Here is a 24,408-nt window from a genome sequence, read left to right on the forward strand (position 1 = left end):
GTACTCCGACCCTCACTGTCCACCGTGCTGCAACAATAAAGAAAAGGAGGAGGAGGGATGGTATTGGTCAAGTTTATCTGCTGTCAGAGCCAACTGGCAGATGGCAGCCATGCTGACATTTCTGGCATGCCAGCCAGTGAGCAGGACTTTTGTGGTGCCTGACAAGGCAGGCGTGAGTCATGGCTTTTGAATGTCAGTATTTCTTCTTAGCTTTGGTGGAATCCAGAAGGGAGGAATTCATATCCCACATGTCCCCCCCACACTGCCCTAGGAACAGAGATGGTTGTCTCCTTTTGTCCAAGATCACTGTAAGCTCCATGCAGAGCTCCCAGGGAGGTGGTGGGAGCTGTGTGTGCCATCCCAGGGATGCACAGTGAGTGTAGAAGCCAGGCATGGGGACACGTGGGAGCAGGAAAGAGTCTTGTGGACAAGTGCTGTGTGAAAGGAATGTATGGATGGGAAAGTGTTTGGCTTCATGCTTGTGGTTTTGCTGTTGAAGCATAGAAAGGGTGAGTCCAGTCCTGTGTACCATTTGCTGAGGAACTGACCTGTAGCTGGTTTCAGGTTGCCCCTTGCTGTGTGGGGTAGCCCTCTTCCATCTTTGCTGAGAGACTTGGCTAAAGATGAGAGGTCTGCCAGAGGTGAAGGTGACATTTGGTGTGGTGTCCAATGTACCTTACCCACTTGGAGGGTTTCTAAAAGGACATGTTTCTGGTTATTGGGTGGACCTCTTCTTATATTTGGGGAGGAAGAGCTTATCAGTCTGGTTCCTGCACCTTTTAGTCCCAGTTGTCTGGATTTTTTCCTTCTCCTGAGCAGGGAAAGAGTGCAGGTGTCTGGCTGAGCTCATGTTTGAGGAATGAGGCTGTGCTCAGCCTCAGAAATGGGCTCTGGGGAGCCAAACAAAAGCCTGTTCTGTCCATTGTGCACTCCCCAGGGCTTACCTCTGGTGTGTGCAGTGAGTCTGAGACAGTAATTAAAAAGGGAACTTAAACCACTGTGCTTAGACCTGGACAGCATCCTAGTTGCTAACTTCACTGGGCAGTTTGCCCTCAGGCACTGTGGAAGTGTGGTTCCTGACTCACAGGTGTGCTACTGGAAGCCTGGGAGGAGGGAGAAGCAGACAGTTGCAGAGGGAAACCTCTTCTTTCATTGGTCATGAGCTTTACTCTGACTTCAATTGTCTCCATGTGGAAGAGAACCCCCTTGGAGAAAAAAAAAGGATTTTATCGTTTGCTACTTCATCAGGAATTTTAACAATCTTTAAAAAAAAAAAAAAAGGGAGGGGGAAGCCAACTTCTATGAGAGCAGTGAGAGTATCCAAAATAAATTATTGTTGTTACATCAATGTGATTCTTATCGACAGCAGATTTGCAAGGGGATAAGTGGGAAGCTGATTTCCCTGTGTATGAGAGCACAACTGCTGTGGATCAGCAGTATCCTTATAATTTTTGACACTGATAACCATGTGTGGCCAGCTCTGGTCCCCTCTCCCTTGATTATCCTGCTCTGGACAGTCAGAGCTAGAACTCTCTTTTGGCTGAGGTGGAATATTTTCTGTGCTGGAACTGACCTGCTTATTTCCAGCATGGATTTTAGAGTTTCTTCTAAATTCTTCAAAAGCCAAGTTGAGTTTTGTTTTTTGGGTTCCTATTGTTGTCCTAGAGGGGACCTCATTTCACAGTGGGTGTTTAGTATTGAAGATTGTGACTCGGTTTCTGAAGAAACTTTTGGCTGTGTTCTTCTTGGATTTTCTCTTGGATATGTTTTGCTTTTAGTGCATAAGGACTTAATGTGAGTCTTAATCTACAAGTGAGCCATGCTGTGGACTGCTTTTCCTCTTCTGCTCACTAATGGCATTGGATGAATTGAAAGATGGATAATGAGTCTGCCCAGCAATGGAGAGCAAAGTGCTCTGCTGCTTTCTGCTGAGCTCAAACAAGTCTGAATGCTGGAGATGGGCCAGTTATGTTTTTAGAGGGTCCTGAGGGAACAAAGTATAATTTCTCCCATCTCCTGGAGTGTTCTTGAGCGTTCTTGGTCTATGAGGGTTATCGAAGGCCAGAATGTGCTACTGTAGAATATAGAGTGAGCTCCTTTTAGCCTTTAAATGTTAACCTTTAAAATAACAGGAGATCAGATGAGATGATAATGGTTCCTCTTGACTTGAAAATTGACTTCCAAGGTGGATGGGGTGGTTGTGGGGAGGATTAAGTTTCAAAGTAATTTTAGGCTTTCCTTTATTGAAGCTTCTTCATAGAATGCTAAGTTAACAGGAGGGTGGTTTGGTGGAGAAATCCCCTGCAGCATTTTCCTGCTTCGTTTGAAGTCCAGCTCTTTTGTGCTGGCATTTGTTAGAACCGTTTCCCACTTCCTTTTCCTTGCCAGTTCTAAATGAAGTGGATGATTACACTGTCATGGTTTAACCCCAGCCAGCAATTATGTACCAAGCAGCCACCCCTCCCTCATGCCCCTGCCCTGGTGGAATGGGGTAGATAATCAGTAAATGAATATAATTAAAAGTTATGGGTTGAGATAAGAGCAATTTATCGATTGAACCAATGTAAAATATAACGATAGTAGTAATCATTTTAATAATAACAATAGCAGTAATGGAGAGTGAGAGAGGAATAAACCCCAAGAAACACAAATGATGCACAGCACAACTCTGTAGCCTGTTCCCCAGTGATGATCAGCAGCTCCAGGCCAACTCCCCCCAGTTTATATCCTGAGCCTGACATTCTATGGTGTGGAACATCCCTCTGGCTAGTTTGGATCAGCTCTCCTGGCCGTGCTCCCTCCCTTCTTGTGCACCTCCTTAATGGCAGAGCGTGGGAAACGGACAAGTCCTTGGTCTAGGGTAAGCACTACTTAGCAACAACCAAAACATGTTTGTTATCAACATTTTCATACTAAATCCAAGCCACAGCACTGTACCAGCTACTAAGGAGAACACGGACTCTGTGCCAGCCAGAACCAGGATGTGCACTGAGACAGACTTGCCAAAGTTTCTGTACAGACCGTGGCTCTGTCCCCTTCATGGAGAGCTGCCCTTTGCCTGTGCCTTTGCTTGACCAGAGCAAGCCCAGCTCCCCGTGCCACCGGCAGATCAAGGTGTTTCAGAGAAGCCTTTTTGGCATGGGGCTGGGGGATTTCTCTGGAGATTCGTGGTGTGTGTGCTTTGGAACCAGGGTCTTAGTATCTTGTCTCCTGGTGCCAGCCTGGTGAAGGGCCAGCCAGTAATTGCCTGCAGGCAGCCCTTGCCTCCGGTTGTTTATCCACTCGCTGCTGCCTCCCGGTCAAGTTCGCAGGCTGCTCCAAAAACAGCTGCGTAAATGGTTTTGGTGGAGTCATTAAAACGTGCTGCATGAGGGCAGGGCGGAAGGGGGAGGAATGTTTTATTTTTGGCTGGGAGTTGTTTAATTTTACTGGAAGAACGATCCTTTTCAAGGCAGTTTGGATTGAGCATTGTTTCCAGTGCTGCTCCTATAGCAACAGGAGGGAGACAGCTCCTATGAACTTCGACTTACAGCTCTGGGAAATGAAATGCCATTTAATTGCCCTTGACTGTGTTTGATATTTGATCTGAGTCTAATAAAGTGATTTTAGCTGTGGAGAGGAATATAACTCCTCACATTGTTCAGTGACCGCTTCAGAGCACCTCCAGAGACAATGTTACTGGGGGTATATGAGGACTGATGGTCAGAAGAGATTTCTTGGCCATTCCTGATGCTGCTGTTAGCAAAGTGGGTATTTTCAGGTGGGAGTGTTCCCACATGAGGATATTCTGGGTAGAAAGGGAGGCTCCTGAAGTTGTCACTGGCATCTGTGGCTGCTTCTGTCTGCATGATGTTCCCCTTTCTGTCTGTGTGCCAGGGCACTGCAAAGTGCATCATCCCCTTCCTGGTACTGCAGGTACCTGCTCCACTGCTGACATGCTCAGAGGTTTTCTCTGGCATGGCTGGCACCAGTCCTGAGCTAATCAGCAAAGGTCTGAAGCACTAAGAATGTTAACCGTGGTTTCTACTGCCAAATCCCTTGTCAACTGCTTTTAAAATATTATTTTAGTGGAATTCACAGTGAGGCAGGCTGCCTGGGAAAGATGTGTGGGATGACTCCAGAGACTTACTTTGCTTGTTTGCACCACAGAAAGTGAGAACAGGAACAACTCACTCAAAACAAAACAAGTTTTTGTGCAAAAGCTGAAGCTGGTGTGGGTTTTTGTGCACCTCTTGCTTTGTGCTGTTTGCAGTCAGGTGTCTTGGGCACAGGCAAGGCAGTACTAACAAGTAACTTGCAAACTTTGTGGTTTATGGGTTTGTGTTCTGCATTGGTCTTCCAGCAGACAGGACAGCTTGGCTGCTGGAGGATGGATGTTGAGGAGGGCAGATTCACCCCTTCTCTCTGCTGGGAGAGGCACTTAATATCTCTGTGCTCCTATTATAACCTGCTCTCTTTTTTCTTTATTGAGGTGCTTTGAGGAGGCAGAGGATCTTTCAGGCAGTGAAATTGTAGAACACTGTGTGATTGAGAGGCTAGAAATGTATCTTGTGGTGACACATCAATTGCCTGCCCTCTCTCCCAAAAACTGCTACATATGTTTTTGACAGTGGGATTTTAAGCCCCATGATTTGTTTGTGAGTTTGGTGCAGTGAAAATGACAGTCTGCCATGGGATATGCACCTGATACTGTGGGGAGGTAGAAAATCTACTGGCTTTTAGCTGAGCACCTTTTCAATGTACAGATCTGTAGGAAGCAAAACTCCACTGAGAACTGCAGCCAGATTTTGAGTCACTGTGTAGTAGCTACAATACAGCATGTGTTCTTTGGTTAGTCTTTGCCCTCAGCTCAAACCACTGTGTAAAAACCCAGCTCTTTGTAGAGAGCAAAAAAATTATTTGGAGAGTGCTTTGAATTCCTGTGCAGAGTTGCCTGAATAGGCTTTGTGGAGGCTGGGAGGATTTCTATCTTCCCAGGTCTTTTAGTGCTTGTTGACTTGGTTCTAGTACTGGCATGGCTACAGGGCAGGGAGGTTTTGTGAGCACTCTCTGAAAACACTGAGAACCCAGTGGCTTCGCTTCTGAGCACTGGGCTCAAAATGAATGGGATGAATAGGAAGATAATGAATAGGAAGGGATCAGGCAGAAGGCTGATTCGGCACAAAATGTTTTGTTTAGAAATGTGGTTTAATGCTACTGGTAAATTCTCCAGCGGACAAAGCCCTGCTTAAAAAAAAAAAAAGGAAAAGAAAACCCCATACAAAAGAAAACCCACAATGCTTATGAACAGAGTTGGGAAAAGAGAATTTAAAATAGCAATAATAGGCTGCAGTGAAGAGTTTGCCTTGTCTGTTGACTGACCCTGACCTATCTGAACTATTGCTCCTTGTTGTGTCAAACCCTCATTGCTATGAGCTCTCTGCAAACACAGCCAGGCACTGATTTCTGCTGCCTCCAGTGAGAGAAAAGAGAGGGTTATTGTCCCTCTCCTCAGTTCAATGACTAGTGAAGTGGTTCCTGTGTATAAATAGCGAAAAGTGCTTTGGGATCCTTCGGGATAAAGGAGGCCTTATGGGCTACAAGAGGATGTTGTTTGACGCAGAAGGAGTTTCCCTTGGTCACACAGTGGGTGCTGGTCTCTGCCTGACTTCCAGCTCCTGATGAGCTGGGTGCTTGGAGGGGCTGTTTGTTTCCCTGCTTACCCACTTCTGGGAGCAGGAGATGTGGGCTTTCTGCCCTCAGCTTGTGGCTGACTGTGAATGTTTTGTCAGGGAAGGGTTTTTTGTTTGCTTTGTAGTGAAACAGTGCTAGGGTACAGACACACAGTCCCAGGCATGCTCGATCACTCTTATCTTTCTCTCTCATGCTTTCTTTTCTTAATGGTTGTAAAATTGGTTTTATGCCAAGGTCCTTGTTATCCTCAAGGATCCCTCACCCAGTTTGGATAACCCCCTCATAAAACACTTAATTTGCAGGTATGTGGGTGGTGCTGAACATGTAAATCCTTGCTGAGTTTGAAATCTGGGCTTATTGTTATTTATGCTTCAGTAAGCCCCTCTGCTGGGGAGTAAACAGTCTTGAAAATATGAGTGAGAGGGCCGAGTGCTCTTCTCTGGAGAGACAGCTCTTGTCTCAAAGAGCAGGTGACTGCTCAGGTGTATTAGGCATGCAGCTCCTCTCTGCATACCTGGCTCTCATCAAAATTAGCAGGAGTTTGGGGGCTACATCTCTCTTGAGGCAGCTTGAGCCAGGTCAGAAGAAAGGAGGAATTTGGCAAAGATCCTGAGGGGTGACAGCAAGGCTGTCTTATGCCCGTGGAGATGTTGCCTAGACACAGAGTATTGATCTGAGATCCTCCCAGACTCCCAGAGTGGGAACTTACCCCCCTCTCAGCTCTTTGGAAAAGTGTGCTCCCAGTCAAGAGTAGGGTCAAGCAGAGATGTCAAGGAGGAGGGGTGTTGACCAAAATCTTTTCTGTGTGCCTGCCCCACCTCTCCCCCCCAGATTTAAATGACAGTTCCTTAGAAGGAGCTTTTCCTCCCCAATGGGTGTCTGACTTGTGTTCTGCATTCTCTCCAGCCCTAGGCACAAGTACTTTGACTTTGCAGCACGTTCCAACATGCAGAGATGCAAAGCAAAGCACTGAGCTTTGTGTCCTGGGTCAGCTTTCCTTCTGAAAAGCCAGGAGCTAGGGAACTGCATGAAGCAGGTGAATAAAGGGCAGGGCACTAGGGCTGGTGTTGGAGAGTTTGAGCCCAGCCCCAAGAGGATGTTTAAGAACTATTGCTGTGCCTTTTCTACTCTCCTTATTTCCTCAGAAAGTTCCTTTATCTGACCTTTAATTAACAAACCCAGGAACTTTGTTTGGCCTGCTTTCCAATGGCACAAGAAATGGAACTTTCACTTGTTTCTCTGAAGAGATGTTTTTATGGCCTAGAGGCTGTGTAGTAATGTGAATTAACAAGTTTCTGGCTCTTATTGGCATCATTTTTCATAGGGAATGGAAGCAGAAGTAATTCAAGCTAGTTATAAATGAAGGTGTGTCCATACTGGGCTAGGCAAAGACCTGAAGGAACCCCCTACTTGAACATAAGAGGAAGTTAAAATGGCTAGGGATTGTTAAATTTGATCTGCTAATAAAAAGTATCTTTTTTTTTCCCCTCTTCCTAGGTGATTTTCAAACTCTCCATTATCCCACTCAGGCAAGTCAGGAAGTATTACAACTTCCATCTCTCTCTTTGGGCAGTAGATAGGAGCTTAAGCCTCAGGCTTACTTTGTGAAGTAACTTGGTGTCGTGGTGTATATCAAAGACCATTGATTCAGTATCCAAACAGGCTAAGGAGGAATACTTGTTATTATCTTCTCTTCCATCCTGCTGCCTGCAGTGCCAGTGAAAGCCTTGCAGGGAGATTCAGACCTGCCTGCTGTAGGATGAAGGTGAGATGGATGAGGCTGTGAGATGGATGAGGCTGTGGCAGTACCAGTGGTCGCAAAAAGTTTGGGACCCTCTGCCTTAGGAAAGCAGGGAAAAGAGGGGATGCAAGAGGCCAATTTCCAGTACAGCAGCATTATGCAGCCTAGCTGCCCCCACAGAAATGACAAGCCTTGGGATGACATGCCAAGGTTAGAGGAATGGTGTGCCAGCAAGAGCCCTCAGGCTGTTGCTCTGCCTTGTACTGGGTACACTGGAGGATCTCTCTAAAAAGGTGTTGTGACTGACAGCCCAGATGAAGCGTCTCTGCACTGGTACACTCAGTGTGGGCAACAAATTGGAGGAGCTGGAAGCCACTGTGCTGCTGGAAAGCCACAGCCTGCTTGCCATGACTGAATCTTGATGGGATGAATTCCATGACTGGAGTGTGGCTATCAGTGTCTACATGGCTTCATGAGAAGGGAGAGCTGAGGAAGGAGGCAGGGTGGGGTTGCCCATGATCAGATTGAAAACTTGATCACTTCAAGGCACTAACTCCAAGAAGGGCTTTGCTCTACACAGGAGGATCTTTCTGAGCTTTCTCATGGAGTTGTTTCAGGCCTTTTGCACCAGAATGAGCTGTCATTTTGTGTACACAGCCTTAACAGAATTGATAACAGCATTAGCAGGATGCAGCAGTAAATACAAACCTGTTCTGACAGCTTTCTACCAGCAGAAGATGTTCATGCTTCCCACTGCTGCAGTTTAGCTCTTCCCTGTTATCCAGTGCATGCTTTGCAGTTTAATCAAATGCATTCACAAGGTGTATTCTGAAATCGTGTGCTCTCTACTTAAAGGACTTGATGGCCAAGTATATAATCATATATTGATTTCTTTGGCATAGTTCATGATTCTCTGCATCTCTCTTCTTTTTTCCTTCAGCTTTCTACTTTCTTAAATCCAGCAGCAGACTAGAGCCAGCAACAAGACAGGGAGTGGAAAAAAGCCTTTGAAGAGGACTGAACATTTGCACTGGTGCTATCAACTGCTTTGGTGGTGAAAGGTCAGTGTCAAGACTGCTGATCCATGTTGGCGTGAATTTGAACTCTTTTACCTGCAAGCTTTAGAATTCCTCTCCTGGGAAGGCTTTGCTTAAATTACTTTTAGCTGCTTTCTGGCAGGTGATAAGCAGCTGGAGGCCCTTTCTGAGGATGTTCAGTGGGGTAGGTAAAGCATCAGTGGTAATGTTTTCATCTTACAGAGAGGGAGCTCAAGAGGTCATGCTTTCAAAGGCTGGAGTTTAGCCTTGACAAAGAATGTCTGTGAGTTTGCTGAAGATTAAAGTTATTGGCCCACACCTGCACTGCACATACCAAGGGAAGGACGTCTGCTTTGTTTGCTGATGGCTGCCAGGGTTATCTGGCCCAGCTCAGATAGTCTCCAGTGGAATATTTCCCTCCAGGCCAGCAGGGTGCCCGGTGATTGCACTTTTGTTATAGCATGGGTGCAGTGGGATTTCCTGGAGCAAGTCTTTCTTGTGTGCTTTGGCAAAGGTGTTAGAAGTTATGAAAGTTGTGGTGTGTGAGTTATCTGTGGAAGAGTTGTCACTGATGTTTTGGATCCCAATTTGCTTGCTATCACTCAAAAATCGATACTTTTAAATAATGATACTTTAATGGCCTGGGAGCTATTCATTTGCTTTGGCATTGTTTCTTCCCCATCTGTCAGATGCTTCTTTAGGGCAGGTTGTGCAGTAAAAGCCTGCAGGCCTGACTTTCTTTGCTGTTTAATTAAGTGCTGTTACTGTGCAAGTTGAGGCAAATGTACCAAGCAGTGTCTGGGATGACTAAATAAATGTCTATCCAGAGGAGAGTGTGTGTGTGTGTGCATGGCATATACTTTCTGAGCTGGGCTGTGTGTTCATACCTATGTTTGCCTTTGTGTCTGCAAAGAAAAATACAGTGGTGTGGAGTGGAACATGCAGAGCAAGTCCTGCTATTGAAATTTTAGGTTTCACAGTTGTCTGTGCAGTGATTGTCTTCCCAGATGCTTAACACCCAGAACTGGAGCCATACTGTTCAACTTCTGGTGACTTCTGGTCTGGTTTGTCCCAAGGGTTCAGTCACAGCAGGATGAGAGCCCAAGAAAATCAGACCATGGAATGGTTTCATGTTTGACATGATCCCAGCCTTGCCTGGCAGTCATGCACTGTATATTCTTACCCTCCTAGGAGGTTGTGGCTTGCAGTCACAAAGGGCAGGATGAGCTCACTCTTTACCTTTTTTATCTTTTTTGAGATGTCTGCATAAGTTCCTTCTTGCTTCACTGTTATTCCACTGTTATTCACTGTTACTCATATACTTCATTATTAGCATCTCTCAATCTCTGATATATTTGAACCAGCAAGCCTCAAAAATTACTGCCAAAATTGTTTTACCAGGCATTGCTCTCATTATAAGTATGTATTTTACTAATCATGAACGAGGTTGTTCCAGTTCACTGGCTGAAATAATCTTTGCTGGCAAAAGCACTTTAGAGTCTGTGAAATCATGTTGCTGTCGGGCTTTTGCCAGTTTGTCAGTCACCTGGAGCTTATCATGCCTCTCAGTTGAACATTCCTCCATCAGCAGTTTCTCAGTGCAGATCCTCATAAAGTCACTGGGTTGAGAGAATGATGAGGGTCTTGCACTGGGGACGAAGAGAGAGGCAAGGGTCAGACTGAGGAACTTACCCAAGTCTGTAGACAAAGTCTGTGTCAGAGTGGAAAGCTGGATTCAAGCTGTTCAGCTCCCAATTTCTTGAATTAATCTTCAGACTGTTAGTCCTCCTTTCATCTATGGTTTCTGTCACTTGTTTTTTCCTCCCAGCTTAATGCATTTTGTTTTCCCTAGAGAATTATTTCTCTCTGTCATTTCTGTTACAATGTGTGTGGGATTAGTAGGAACCTCTTGTTGATTCTCGTGACTTCCATTAAAATACTTCTTTCCATTGTGTGACTGAGTTTCACAGCCTGTATTCCTTGATTGCTTGCTGAAATTTAACTTGCAGATGAAGCTGCTGTCTGTTGGACTGGACCAAGTAAACTTCATTATGGAAGTACTTTCAGTCTTCTAACCACTTTTTCAGTTAACAAAGTACTTCCCATTATGAAGCTCATGTTTAATTAATATGTTTTTATGTATTTGTAAATATAGCCCTGTGGTAGAGCTTGCCATTTCCTATTCATCAGAGAGCTCGTTTGTAATTATTGATAATGATTCAGAACAGGTTTTTGCCTCAGTGTCTAAAATAGAACAGAATTATGTGTGTTAATTACTGTTGCTGCTTCTTGTCCGGTTTCAAGAGTGATTCATATCAGTTCTGAGAGTTTGTTATAAGGATGACTGAAGGAAAGAGACCCTGGTTATGTCAGTGAATTCAGGATGAGGCCCCCATTTTCATCCTGGTGCTGTGACACTGATCAACACCTCTGTGCTTTTTGGGACTGTGGGGCTCAGAGCCTGAAGTGACCCTAAGCCTGGGAATCAGATGTGGTTCCCCCTCCCGCTGCTGTGGCTCTATGGAGAAGACATTTCAGTGTAGTCTCCCACCCTCACTTACTTTCCCAAAGACCAGGATAGCTGCTTGGAGCATGACCCTGCCTTTGCAGGTGATGGGAGGCAGCAGATCACCCTGTGTGAGGCAAGGAGCACAAACATGACTCTCAGAAAGAGGGCCTAGAGAGCTGCCTTTCCCTCAATAGTTGACTGGGTGAGTCATTAAGCATGCAGAGGCAGCCAGTGCCATCAGCTCTGCTCCTGGCTAGGAAGGATAGATCAAACAGGAGACAGCCCTGATTGCTTTCTGATTCATGGTCTGCCATCCCTGGTGATTCAGCCTGCTTTATAAACCTGCAGCTGTTCCCTGCCAGCTTTCTGGAAACAGGCGTATCCTCTCCTTCCAGCAGCAAAGCCAGGCTGCCTGTACCCAGTGCTGGGTGGAGCAGGACCTGCAGCCTTGGGGGATTTCAGACTGTCATCTGATGCAAGTGCAGTCTGCCCAGTCCTCACTCTGGACAAAATGGAGCTGTGACTGGGATTTCTGAGCTCTTGGATCAGAAGAGGGACAAGTTAGTATCCCTTGCTAGGGCCCAGCACCTGCTCTATGGCAGTATGTAAGGGAAGGAAGGAAGGTTCCTAAAATCCTCGGGAGCAAGAGGGAAACTGGGCCGAGGAGCCTAAGGACAGAAAGCATGGTTATTATCCCCTGGTCAGTCTCTGCAAGCCTGCAGTTCATGTTCCTCAGCATACTGCCCTGATAGTAAAAGGGGTGAGCAAAAGACCTGTTACTGGAAGGCATCTCTCAGATCTGGGCTGAGGTGCCTGTTCTGAGTTGAGCAGGTGTGTATGGCTGCCTTGCTGCTGCCATTCTTCTTCTGTGGCTTAATGAAGCCTCTGGCAACTGTAAATCTGTCACCTTCCATGAATGTTGTGCTCTTGGACATTTTCTCATGGAATATCTGCAAGCCTGGTCAGTGCACACAGTAGCAGCAGCATCCGTTTCTTCCCAAAGCTGGAGGCCCTTTTGTGCTGCAATATGGTAATTAATCTGAGCATTGCTGGAGGTTCTGATCTCTTCTGGAGATAACTCTGAAGAGTTGTTCTCCTTGATCTGTGCCACCATCTCATCTGCTCCCTTTGCCAGTGAAGCAGCATTCTGTTGCCAGCTGCTGTTGCCAGATGTTATTCTGGAGAAAAATGTTTTCTTGTGAAATGGTGACATGAATGGGCATGGGTGGGACTGTTGGCATGTTCACACTCTTGCTTTCCTTGTTAGCTTCGTTTGTTAGTTTCTAAAGCACAGGCCTGGCTGGGGCTTTTGAGTGGGCTGGCATGAAGCACAAGGAAATAGTTTCCTGCAAATAAAATACAATTATGCTGCAGAATGGGCAGCTGCTGTTCCCAGCCTTGGTTCATCTGGTTCTAAAGCCAGACATTAGAAATGTGATGACAAAGATAATGCTGCTAGTCACCTGATGTGAGCCTGGCTGTGTGTACCTGTTTCTCATTTTCTTTGCTGTGTTTTGCCAAGGTAGATGAGTCTATACTGCATGGCTGGGTGCAGCTGCAGTGGGTCCCTGGAGGGAGCTTGCATCACTTGTGTGAAGAAATTTTGTAATTTAACTAAGTGTGGACTCCATGCCTCTGGAAAAATGTAGAGGCTCTTTGCCTGCCTGCTTCTAGGGAGATTGCTGGTGTAGGAACACATTGCACTCTGATGTTGGTGCACAATGTTTGCATCATTCCTTGCTGGCTGGTGTGGGAGGAAAGGGATGATTTTTTAATTAAATGCAACTGGTGAGGATTTGGTTGCACTTCTGTATCCTGCCTCACGTAGGTGATGCTGGCAGCAATACCCTGGGCAGTGCTTTTGTTTGCCTGGTCAGGCAGTGACGAGAATATTTTTTTGAGAGGTTCAAACTTTGAGGTCTGAACAAGAAGCAGTGAAGTAGCAGGGAGCTGTGCTTGCTGCAGACCCACTTCTGAGGAACATGCTCCAGGGTGTAGCAGATCTGTAGCACTGCACTGGGACTGACTCACAACAAAACCCCATTTCTTACATATCTGCAGGGGCATTTTATGCTGTCACATCAGCTAAAGCCAAGGGTTGTGTTTCATCCTCTTAGTGGCTGGGTCAGTCTATTAGTGCCCTGAGGGACAGCTAGCCTGTGAGAAGGGCCATGGAAAGTAAACAGTGAAGAAGAGAATTAATTACTCCAGCAGACTGCTGAGGTTCAAAAAGGATAGGACATCTGAACATATAACAAGTGTGTTCCCAGTAACAGTTGTAAAGATCAAAAATAGCCCAAACTTAGAGAAGAATCTATTTAAGGCAGTTGTAACTAATGCCAGAGAGAAAATAATATTCTTTGGAGACAGATTATTCCGTAAATATCAGAAACCAAGGTTTTTGTTGCCACCTTCAGAACAGCAGCTACAGGCTGTAATCAGGAGCCACACTGGGATTTTTTGGAGAACAGCCTGGGATTGTGCAAGATCTTGTGTGTAGGTCACCCAAATGGATATGAGAGCTCTTTATCTGAGCCAGCACTGTCTTGTGTCCCTGAAGTCAGTTGAATGGCTTGTTCACCAGCTTACTTCAGCAAAAGATTGCAAGTGTTAGATATTGCAGAAGGACAGTAGTAATGCTGGCCTTCTGGGAGAAGTGGTGTGATGACTGACTCACTCAAGTTTTTCTGGATTTGTTTGGTTTTTTTTAGGAGCTTGGTGAACCAGAAAGATGCGTGAGTATACAGAAAAGAAGGAAACATGTGGGACCATCTGTTTGAAGTACCTTCTCTTCATCTTCAACTTCTTTTTCTGGGTAAGAAAACTCAGTCTGTGTCAGAGGCAATTTTGGTGTTGGGGTGCAGAAATCTTGGGCATGGTGAAGTCTTTGGGAAGAAGTGCTGACATCAGTAGGACATTGCCTTTGTCCTGTTCGGTGAAATGTCAATCCTTAGGCTTGGCCACCCGGGCTGCAGAAGTTATGGTTTGACACTGTAGCACATGGCTGTTTCTAGGTCATGTTACCAAATATAGAAAATTACAGGAAGCCTGAAAATAAGCCTTGATTTTTCACCTGGTTTACTTTTCCCAGGAGCCTGAGGGTTCCACTGTCTTGCCATTTCTCCTCTCAAAATGGCAGAGGGAGTGCTGGCAGATGGCACCCACCTTCTTGCAGCTGATCCACTTTAGACCTTCTCAGAGTCATACTTTCCACCACTGATGGAAAGGATACTAATGCCAAAGGATTGTGTTTTACTTTGGTGCATGGGTCAGAGCAATGAAGTGTCCAGGTCAGATCTTTAAGGAAAACTGTCTGAGTTTACCAGAAGCTGCCTAAAACCCTCTGGAAGCTGAAGGCTTCTCTGTGTTCACTTGCTACAAGGCTTAGAGGTTAGCCAGCCAGGTTGGTGATACATATTTGACATGTTTTATATGCCCAAAACCCAGTGTGGCTACATTTGGAAAGAGTCTGGTCTGAGTATGCTGTACATAGATAGATGGTTTAGATAGCTTCTGTCTCAGGCTGCCTGGGGTGCTAAGCTGGATGTCTTGAAGCTCAGGACCTGCTCCAGTCCCAATGAGTCCATCCTTTAGTGTAGATCATCTTTGGCTAGCTGATGGAGCTGTAGCACATCCTGCTGTCCCTGTCCAGTTGCTGTGGGAGGTGAGGAAGTTCATGCCTCAGACACCCTTCATTTGTTTGCTTCTGTCTCTCCCCAGCTGGCTGGCGGGGCAGTGATGGCAGTGGGCACCTGGACCCTGGCTGAGAAGAGTGACTACATCAGCCTGCTCTCCTCCAGCACATACTCTGCAACTGCTTATATCCTGGTGGTGGCTGGGGTGGTGGTCATGGTCACTGGCATCCTTGGGTGCTGTGCCACCTTCAAAGAGCGGCGCAATTTGCTAAGAGTGGTGAGTTTTCCTTGGTTGTTTTATTTGGGGGAAGCATCTTGCTTGTGTTGTGCACCAGCCTTATTTGTTTATCCTAAAGCAAATATCATTAAGGTCTCCAGCTCCTGACAGCAGTGCTGTCCATATCCCAGGGGAGAGGTTTTACTGCAGAGCATTTTCTTTCATCCACACAAAGAATGTGCTGCATGGTTCAAGAGTAAAAAGTGTAGTTGTAATACCGTGTGAGAACATCTGTTTGAAACTATTCAAAACAAAACCTTGTGGCTTTTGTCTCATCCTTCTTCCTTGCCCATTCTATATTCTGTTTTGGAAAATGGGAAGAGGGAGGAAAATATGACAGACCTGTAATAAAACTAGCTTTTAATGACATTAGGTTCAAGCCAGATTAATACACTTTTTCACTTGGTTGTCAAAGATCAGAACATTTCCAACATTTCCTTCAGTTGCAAAAAAATTACTTTAGTCTTGCTTTCATGAAAAAGAGCCATGCTGTTTTGATGATCTGCTGCTTCTTTTACAGCTTTCTCTGTGTTACTTCCTGAGCTCCCTGCTCACCCACCTACACTGATGTTTTTTACCAGCCCTGAGGTTTCTATTTTGCTTGCTCCCTCTCAAATCTGCATTTCAGTGTGGCAGCACTCTGTTTTAGTGTCTGGACTGCAGTGGTGAGTGCAGTGATTGAAATAACAATCAGTGGCTCTTGGCTTTCACAGGTAGGGAAAAGGATACTTCAGCTGCCAGCTCCTCCCTTTGCAAATCCTCATTCACCTGACTGACCCCATTTCTCCTCTTCAGTTTGGATAGAAGAGCAGGAATAACAGTTGTGAGCAAGCCTGATGCTTCACTGCTGTGCAGACTTGATAATCTCTGTGAGAGGCAGAGTAGAGCCTGGGAGGGAGAACAAATATAGAGGGAGATACAGTGAGTGCATTGCTGATTCTTGTTCAGTAGGCTCCTGGTCTGCAGCAGTTGGCTTTGACCTTGCTTCACTGACTCTCCATGCCAAAGAAATCTCCCTTTGTCTTTTTCCCTGAGCCAGAAGCTACGTATGAAAATCCAGTGGGGTTTTCTTTGTTATTCTGCCATAGAAAACTAATAATTGTCTCTTGGGAATAAAAGGTCACTCTGTCTCCTTACATCAGCATCCTTTCGGAGTGGCTGGCTGTGACAGACCTATTGTCTCTTCTTGCTTGTGCTCTGCTTTGGTTGCCCTGAGTAATCTGAGACAGGGCTGTGCTTGCCAGGGCTGGGTGAGCCTGGCTGGGGGCCTCTGCCAGCTCTGAGCTCAGACAGTAATCCTGGCAGCTTCAGTCACCCCAGGGGCTGTGCCAGCCGGTCCCACTTTCCCTCTGTACAAGAGACCCATGTAAATATAAATATGGGAGGGAGCAGTATAAGCAGCACAGAGCTCTGCTCTCCCCAGTGCTGCCTTGATGCTTTTAAAAACCGATTGCTGACAGCTTTGGATGCAGTTTGTAAAATGCATATCTGGTTTTTTGTTTGTTTTTTTTCTTGAAAAGTTGGGAAGCTGTGAACATTTTTACTTCTTTGTATGTAACTGCGAGTTTTATGAGCCCAGTTCAAGGCTTTTCATAGTGTTTCATTGCTCATCACTCACAGCTGTGCTACTTTTTTTGTCATTTCTTACTGGCCTTCCTTAACCATGTGCTGTGCTGAGGCCTGGGCAGCAGAAGTGGAGTTTCTCTGGCTGCATGAGCAGGCAAGGCAGTGAATCTGCAGCCTGGATGGCTGTGGTGATGCAGTCCACCTCTTTACATGGACACAGACCACTGTTGTATCATACTTCAGTCAAAATGCAGCAGGAGTGCCAGGGAAAGACCTGTCAAATAGAAGATCTTGCTTGTAAAAAGAGATTACTTTCTTCAGGCCTGGCCCCTCACAGTCTTTTCTAGTCAGTTACCTTGGACAGGGAGAAGGGAGCACACTTGGATTAGGATTTATGTTCCTGGCATTTCAGCCTGGAACCTTCCCATTGAAGTGAGGTTGCTGATTTAGGAGTATCATTGCTGTCTATCTCTTTTTCAGGTAGTAGAAAGATGTCTCCAGATAATTATTTGGGTTGTAGGGGGGTTGAACCATTTTTTGTGTTATTCAGAGAAAACACACTTACCACTTAGTACCTCACTCAAAACTGGATGGAAGCAATTTGGACTCTGTAGATCTTGAGGAGACACCCAATAGCCCTGACTCAGTCTTGGAGCCAAAGCCAGGGTAAATTTTGCTTAGAGCCCACCCAGGTCCAGGCATGTGCTTGCTAGAGAGCTTTTGGTGATCACACATTTCTGACTTGGGAATCAAGTGGGGCATGCCCCTACAGTTCCACACCAGAGCTGGCCTACTCCTCCCAAAGCAGACCCCTAAGAAAGCCCTGCAGCTACAGCTGAAGGGCAGGGAGAGCAGCCCTGTGCTCTGTGTGTGTCCAGAGTGAAAGCTGCTGCTCCCCTGTATCAGCATGATACATACAAGTGGCCCAGAGGGAGCGATGGGAATAAGATAATGGTGGAGTGTATCAGCAGAGACAGGTTGGGTTCATGGGTGGTGGATGCACTAACCTCCCTCACAGGGTTTTACTTGTGACTCAGATTTGTTAAGGTCTGCTGCATGTATGTTTGTTTCTATCCACTGTAAGCCAGCACAGTGAGCAGAGAGCTTGTAGTGACAATACTCTAGCTCTACCTGAATGCATCTGACATTACACAGAGCAGGAAAAATAAATAAGCTTTCCAGTCCATTGGTTGTTCTCAGCATCCTGCCGTCCTCCTGCCCCTCCTTGGCAGAGAAATGATGTTAAGGTCAGTTAAGGCAGAACAAGGTCCCAACAAAAGAGAGCCAGCCTGTGTGTCAAGGCCTGCCAACCCTTTCTTGCCCTTTTCAACCTCCTGGGAATGTTGGGAGCAGCCTTTAGCTATCCTGCACTCCAGTGAGTGACTCATTGCCCGGGGATGAATGGGTACCTTGTACAGGGCTGCGGAGATGGTTGGGATCGCTGTGGGGGAGAGCCTGGGGCAGGGGAGTGAAAGGCCGAGATTGTGTGCTCAGATTAAAGCCCGGTCTGCAGATAAAACCCAGCTGTCCTTCCTTTGCAGCTGCTGAAGCCCAGCAGGAGTGAAAGAGGAAGCCTGAGTGTTTCATTTTACTCCTGCAGAAGGGGCTGGGAAATACCTAGGGAGAAGAGTGCACAGTGGGGGTGTAACACCTGTGCAACAGAAAGTATCCTTGCTCTGTCCAGATCTTCACTGTCCTTTTTTGTGCAGGTTTAATGTCCAGTTGCATTTGTAGGGAGCCATTTGCTTTGTCTTTTGGTAACAGACCATTTTTAAGATTGAGAGTAAAACAGTAAATGGAAGATATTTTGTCTGTTCTGTCCTGGAGAAGCCAGCTCTTACAGAAACTTAGCTTGAGATCCTTGTTATGACTGGAGCTGGAGTCTCTTCAGCTTTATCTAAAGAAAGATTAATATCAGCCACAAAAGAGCCTGGATCTGTAGAAACAGTTTGTTGCTGACCATGAGCAAGTCAGGGGCTGCTTGTCAGGAGAGGAGTTCTCTCTGAAAAGCTGTCTTGGACAGCTAAGCAGAAGTGGATACTTCACCCAGGCTCTTCAATCTACTTGTCCTTTCAATCTATTGCACATATTCCTCATGGGTTTGGCTTTCTTACTTGTTTGTGAATAGAGCAGGGATCCCAAACAGTTTTCTGTACTGTCCATTTGATTTTTGTTGTGCTAAGCAGGACTTACCTTTTCACTTCATTGCCACTAAGCTTTTTAAAGAAATAATCATGCTCTCCTATTAGTCTTCTAAGAGTTCTTCTCACTTTGATTTTGAGATGCTGAGCTTTTCCATCTAGATCCCAGTACAGGAGCACATACCGTCCCAGTGCTGAGTGTGAATCAGTGCTGAAGTCCATCCACTTCAACAGTGCCTCTTAGCCTGTGGCTGAGCCCTGCAGAAGTCACTGGGAGCTTTATGCTTAGCTGCTGTCCTGTAAATTTGGTGAAACACGCCCTCTGTGGCTTTATTGAATCATCTTTGTAACATACATTGCTCCTTAGTAACTTGGTGAAATGCCCTAAACAATGTCAAAACAAGCAAAAATTTCTTTTTTTTTTTGTATTGATGTCAGAATCAGATATTTTCCGTGATACCAAGAGTAGTCATTAGGTTATCTAGCAACCACTTTCTTTTGTACAGTGATCTTCTCTTGGTTACCTGCACTTTTCCATTCTCTATATCCCTCTGGCTTTGTGAGTTAAACTTACACTTGCTTCTGCTTGTCTTCAGTTATTCTGTGGGGTTTTTAAATTAATTTGTGGGATTGTTCCTTTCCTACCCTATTGAAGTCTTAATCCCAGCCCCAGTTTTTGAACACTGCTGCAGAAAAGCATCGGTGAAGACAGTCAGGCGTTTTACCAGGTAAAGAAAAGCTGCCTCTTGGCATCTCCTTGTGTTCTGTTCTAATGTGGTTTTCCCATTATTTTACAGTACTTCATATTGTTGCTATGCATCTTTCTCCTGGAGATCATTGCAGGAATCCTGGCCTATATCTACTACCAGCAGGTGAGTGGACATTACTCCTTAGAGACTCAGACAAGGGAGAGAGGACAGCTCATTATTGTCCCATTTCTCCAGCCAAAATTTGGCCTGGGTGCTTGGGACATAGGTCTATTTGTGGTTCACCTGCTCACTCCCCTCCATATACAGAAGACCTTGGATTATTTACTGGTTTTGCCAAAGTGATGGTCATTACCCCAAGGGGCTGCTCAGCCCTACTGCTCAGCTCCTTCCTGTGGTGCACTTAGTGCCCTGTTTTTCTGCAGACCCTTGCAGGGACAGGTTTTGAGGCTCTCAGTTTTGAGGAACTCCCAACAGCCTCAAGGCATAGTGCAAGCAACTGAAATCACATTAGTGGCACTTCAGCTTGTTCAGGACACAGGAACAGTTCCCGCTGCACCCGGCAAAGGTGATGAATGGATCAGCTGAGAGGTCCTTTCAGGTCAAGAACTTTTTGAGAGCTTTACTTAAGCAGTGCAGCTGAGGGGCTGGAGAAACAGGACAGGCTCCCAACAGCTGCAGGTCTGGCTTGGCACTTCTTGCAGTTGCTGAGAGCAGAGCTTAATTCATCACTTTGCTTTCAAAGGGAGTTTAACCGCCAAGGCACAAACAGCCTGCAAAGTTGCTCTATGTCTGGAAATTGATTGGAAGTGGCAAATTAGGATTGTTATCAAATGGCTGTCTGAAAAGCAGCTGAACATCCCATCTTGTTGACTTCACTGCCAGGACTCCTTGCCATTCCATTTTCTCTTGGACCTTCTGTGCTTTGCCTTGGATGGGCACTGGTGGTTTGCAAGGAGCCAAAGAGCTGCACTGGCTCCTGCCAGGAGGGATCTGGGGTATGAATGTGCATATTTAACAGGAAAAGATCAATCCTGGCAGGCATGGCAGGAAGCCAGGATCTGTCCATCCATCTGTGCAAAGGCATGAGGTTGATATGTGACAATGGATGAGGAGGAGCTGATCCCTGGGTTGAAATAAGGGACAGCATGTTCAGAACTATACCCTTGAGTGCTTTAGATCACTTGAGTGTATCTCTGATCAACAGCTGCACATCCCTTTACCCTCTGGCTGATAAATCTCGCTTCTCTCTTGGTTACAGGCTGCTTCCTCTGCTTGCCACTGTTTTTATTTCAGCCATTGCTTTGGTGTCTAAGGCTTGCATGTGTGTGTCTAAACTGGTTTTTGTCTCTGTTCCATGCTGCAGTTCTTCCCCGTGAGCCCGCAGGTAACTGCTTTTCTCCCAAGTAATAATTCTGCTAATGGACTCTCCTCTTCATTTGCCTCTGCCTTCCAGTTGCTGAACCTTTTCCTTTCTTCCTATTATGCTAAGTCCTTTGCATTTCCATAGAGCTTCCTAGCCCAAGATCTCAAAGCATTTTGCAAATATTAATGAATGATGCCTCATATCATCTCTGTGAGGTAGGTGTGGTCCCCATCTGACACATGGGATTGGAGAAAGCAGTGTTTTTAGAGGGAGAATAAACTCCAGACTGTATTTTGCACAATTTAGCATAACCAGATGTTTTCAACCTCTCATTTATACTTTGTAGAATAAATGGTAAATAAAGAGGTTACTCAGCTGTTGTCCCCATGACCTCATCTAAAAGGCATGTTGGTATTGTCTATTGGTATAGAAAATTTGGAATTTCAAAGGTGTTGGACTAAAGCAGTGTTGCTGCATGAACCAGTATGAAAAAATAAAAAAAGATGCAACCAGAATAACAAAAAAGGATGTGGCTCTTTGGCCCTTGGCTGTCACCAAAGGGTGAGAAGAATTCAGCTCGATTAAAAGAGTCTCTATAGGAATAAGAGTTTGATTCCAATCACTTGAACATGCCAGTGGTTTATATTGATGCTTTCAGAAATTCTGCTCTTGCAAAATCAGACTTTGTCTCTCTAATAACAAGAAAAGCCTTGCAGTGATTTTGGCAATCACACACTTAATTCTCTCCTGTGGCATCCTTTTTCAAGATGATACAAGAGCTGTTTGGTCTATGTGGCTTCAGTCCACCATGCCAAGGACTGATTTCTTCCTGCTCCTGGACAGAGTGATTTGTATTTTTTACAAAAATAAAGTTTTTATTATTTTTACAGGCTTTAGAGGGAGAAGACTGCACATGGTCTCACAGGCATATTCATGTTTAAGCAGGCACACTTTTGTATTCCCTTCCATTGCAAGCATGTCTTGGCAATCTTACATATTCAAGGTGAGAAGCCATGTGGGAATATGTAATGCAGGTTGAAATTTGATCCCAAAGCAGCTCCCTGCAGTTATTAAAACAGAGGCCTGATCTGTAATCATTTGGAAATAAGCCTGTCCAGTCCAGCCTTAGAGGATGATCTTGAAGGAAGCTGTAGCTTCCACTGGGTTCTCTGTCTTCCTCTTGGAGCAAAGGCAGTGGAATGTATGCAAGGTCTTGAGTTGTTCTGAGGTGTAATTTTGCCTTGTGATTTTATCCCACTTGTCTCTTCCATTCAGCTGAGCCTGGAGCTGAAGCAAAATTTGAAGAACACCATGACCCAGAAGTACCGGAGGGAGGGAGAGGAGAGTGTTACCAGTGCAGTGGACAAACTGCAGCAGGAGGTGGGTGTCTCTGAAGGCAAAGAGATCTAATGCAACTTCAGGGCTTAAAACCAAGCACACAAAAGGTATCTCTTGATGAAGAAAAAAAATACAGGTATTTCTTCTCTGGGCTCAGTGTATGTTCTGATTCAAGACAAAACTGGGTGAGGTACAGGGCCTGAGCCATGCAACTGGCAGAATTGCATGCTGTGATCATTGAACTGCATGACCAGTAGCACTGGGGAAATGATATCTGAACTTGCTCCCAGTGAACTGGAGCTGCCAAGTCACTCTGACAGCTGCTTCTACTTTCCCAGTTCAAAGCTTTGGAGAAATTGCTGACATTTTTCATTAAGCTTTTCAGTACCCTAGAGATCAAAATGTAATGAAAGAAGAGCTCTCCTGCCCCTGTTGCTTGCTGTGCCTGGCTCAGGGGTGGTTCAGGTTAGGGCTGCCACAGTTCTGACAGGTTTTCCCACAGAAAAGACCCTTGTGCATAGGCACTTTCAAAGCACAGGGACTACTCTTTGCAAAGTGCCATAGCAGGTGCATTTGTGATGGTAACTGGTAATTAAACTTATCCTGTTGCCATCATTAACATGCAGTTATGAGCTGAGGCAGCTGCAGGTGCACTCTGGTTACAGTTTGTCCCAGCAGTAAACAAAAGTCACAGCTGCTGAAGGATGGATGAACTTGATATTTAAATGGACATTTGGGAAACTCTCAAAAGTCAGTAATAATTATAAAAAAAACAAACCCATGAGATAGCTGGAGTGTCTGCAAAGGAGGGTGAAGCCCAGGGCTTGACGTGGGAGGCAAGAGGGAGAAAAAGGTTGCAGTGCTTGCAAGCTCAGCCTTTGCTCTCTGTGTGTGCAGTTCAAGTGCTGTGGGAGCAACAACTACACGGACTGGGCTGACAGCCTGTGGATCAAATCTTCTGAGGCCAGTGGGAGGAAAGTCCCAGACAGCTGCTGTAAGACGATCACTGACCTGTGTGGCAGAAGAGACCATCCCTCCAACATCTACAAGGAGGTAAAGAGCAGGAGGGCTTCAGAGCCACCTGTCACAAACTGTGTAAAGAGGTGGGCAGGGAGTGGTGGTGTTGGGTTATTACTGCAAACTGCAGTAGGCTTCAAAGTCAGTAGCAATCATTGGAATGTACAATAGACTTCTTGAGCTGAGTGTTCAGCTCTGTAGACTGTTATTTTATAGGTAAATATAGAGGAAAATAATTAATTGTTTGTTACCACTGGGTACATTAATTTTGGAAGGAAGCAGGAGGGGTTGTTGGTTCTGGCAGGAGACTTGGATGCAAGTCCTACATTTGACACAGCTCCTTGTGGTTAGAATTACTCTGTGGAGTGCAAATGGAGATACTTCTTGTCCTTGATTGACAGTTGCAAGGCAGAAATAGACAGAGCCTGGCTTTCCAGGTTCACACCAAAACTCACTGCTGTAATAAATAGCAGTGGGAAGAATTTACTCTTAAAAGGCTTCAGTTATGTTAGAGTTGTGCTGGGTGCACTTAGCAGCATTTCCTTGGCCTTTTGGCCTCACAGGAATAAACATTCCCTCCAGGCAGGAGCTAGGCAGTGAGTGAGGGAATCTTTCTCCACATACCTGAGAGAAGAATGACACTCTGTGTGTGATTTGGTTGGTTCTTCTGCATTTCTCATGCGCTGCCAGCAGCCACTTTGGGTTTGTTCAGAAGTTCCTGAGCCAGCTGGTCCTGAGCAATACCAGGCATGATGCAGTTCACATCATCTGCTTAGCTTTTCCAGAGATATCAGGGGAAGAGATTGCTCACAGACACCACTTTTTAAAGTGCTGCTTTCAAGGATCACAGACATTGGATTAAAGCGAACAAGAGGTTAAAATGAAGCTGATTTTCCATGTCCCTCCTTTCACCCTGCAGAGTGGTTGCATTACCAAGCTGGAAAACTTCATTCAAGAGCATCTGAAAATTATCGGGGCAGTGGGCATCAGCATTGCTTGTGTGCAGGTAAAAACAGTTGAGGGGAGTTTTGGGGTAGAAGTTGAAGGAACTTCTGAGCTGAGGGATGGAAAATAGATGGGGTAATGCTCTTCCCTGCCTGGCAAAAAGTTGCCAGGTACTTCGGGGACCTGAGATAGACCAGAAGCCCTTGTGGCGGTGTGGTGAATTCCCTGCAGGTGACGGTGGGTGTCCAGCAGGGACAGGAGTTGTGCTCCGGGGCTGTGGGAGCCCGTGGCTCGGCAGCCCGAGGAAGCCCTCCTGTGGCTGTGTCCTGTAACTGCCCGCCCTTCAGCAGGGACCTTCCCACCCGGATCCTAAGGATTATCCCCACTTATCCAGAATCTTTCCTTCAGCCGTGTCATGTTGGGGAACAGCCCTGTGGGTCTGTGATGATTTGCGAG

General features: G+C 45.8%; 1 protein-coding gene across 6 annotated transcripts in view; it reads left to right on the forward strand.

The window, feature by feature from the left end:
- The window catches only part of CD151 (CD151 molecule (Raph blood group)), a 31,922-nt gene that overhangs the window by 5,046 nt on the left and 2,468 nt on the right, over positions 1-24,408 (forward strand). For 2 of the 6 annotated variants that reach the window (XM_079308963.1, XM_079308964.1), the window contains 7 exons: positions 8,377-8,475; positions 13,672-13,775; positions 14,681-14,872; positions 19,377-19,451; positions 21,928-22,032; positions 22,888-23,043; positions 23,927-24,013. In XM_079308963.1, the coding sequence (XP_079165089.1) occupies positions 13,692-13,775; positions 14,681-14,872; positions 19,377-19,451; positions 21,928-22,032; positions 22,888-23,043; positions 23,927-24,013 (699 nt within the window). In that variant the 5' untranslated portion in view covers positions 8,377-8,475; positions 13,672-13,691. Of the gene's footprint in view, positions 1-8,354; positions 8,476-13,671; positions 13,776-14,680; positions 14,873-19,376; positions 19,452-21,927; positions 22,033-22,887; positions 23,044-23,926; positions 24,014-24,408 lie in introns of all 6 variants that reach the window. The other 4 variants (XM_079308961.1, XM_079308962.1, XM_079308966.1 and 1 more) reach the window with 2 other exon arrangements.

Source organism: Erithacus rubecula, assembly GCF_903797595.1.
Source record: "Erithacus rubecula genome assembly, chromosome: 6".
NCBI lineage: Eukaryota > Metazoa > Chordata > Aves > Passeriformes > Muscicapidae > Erithacus > Erithacus rubecula.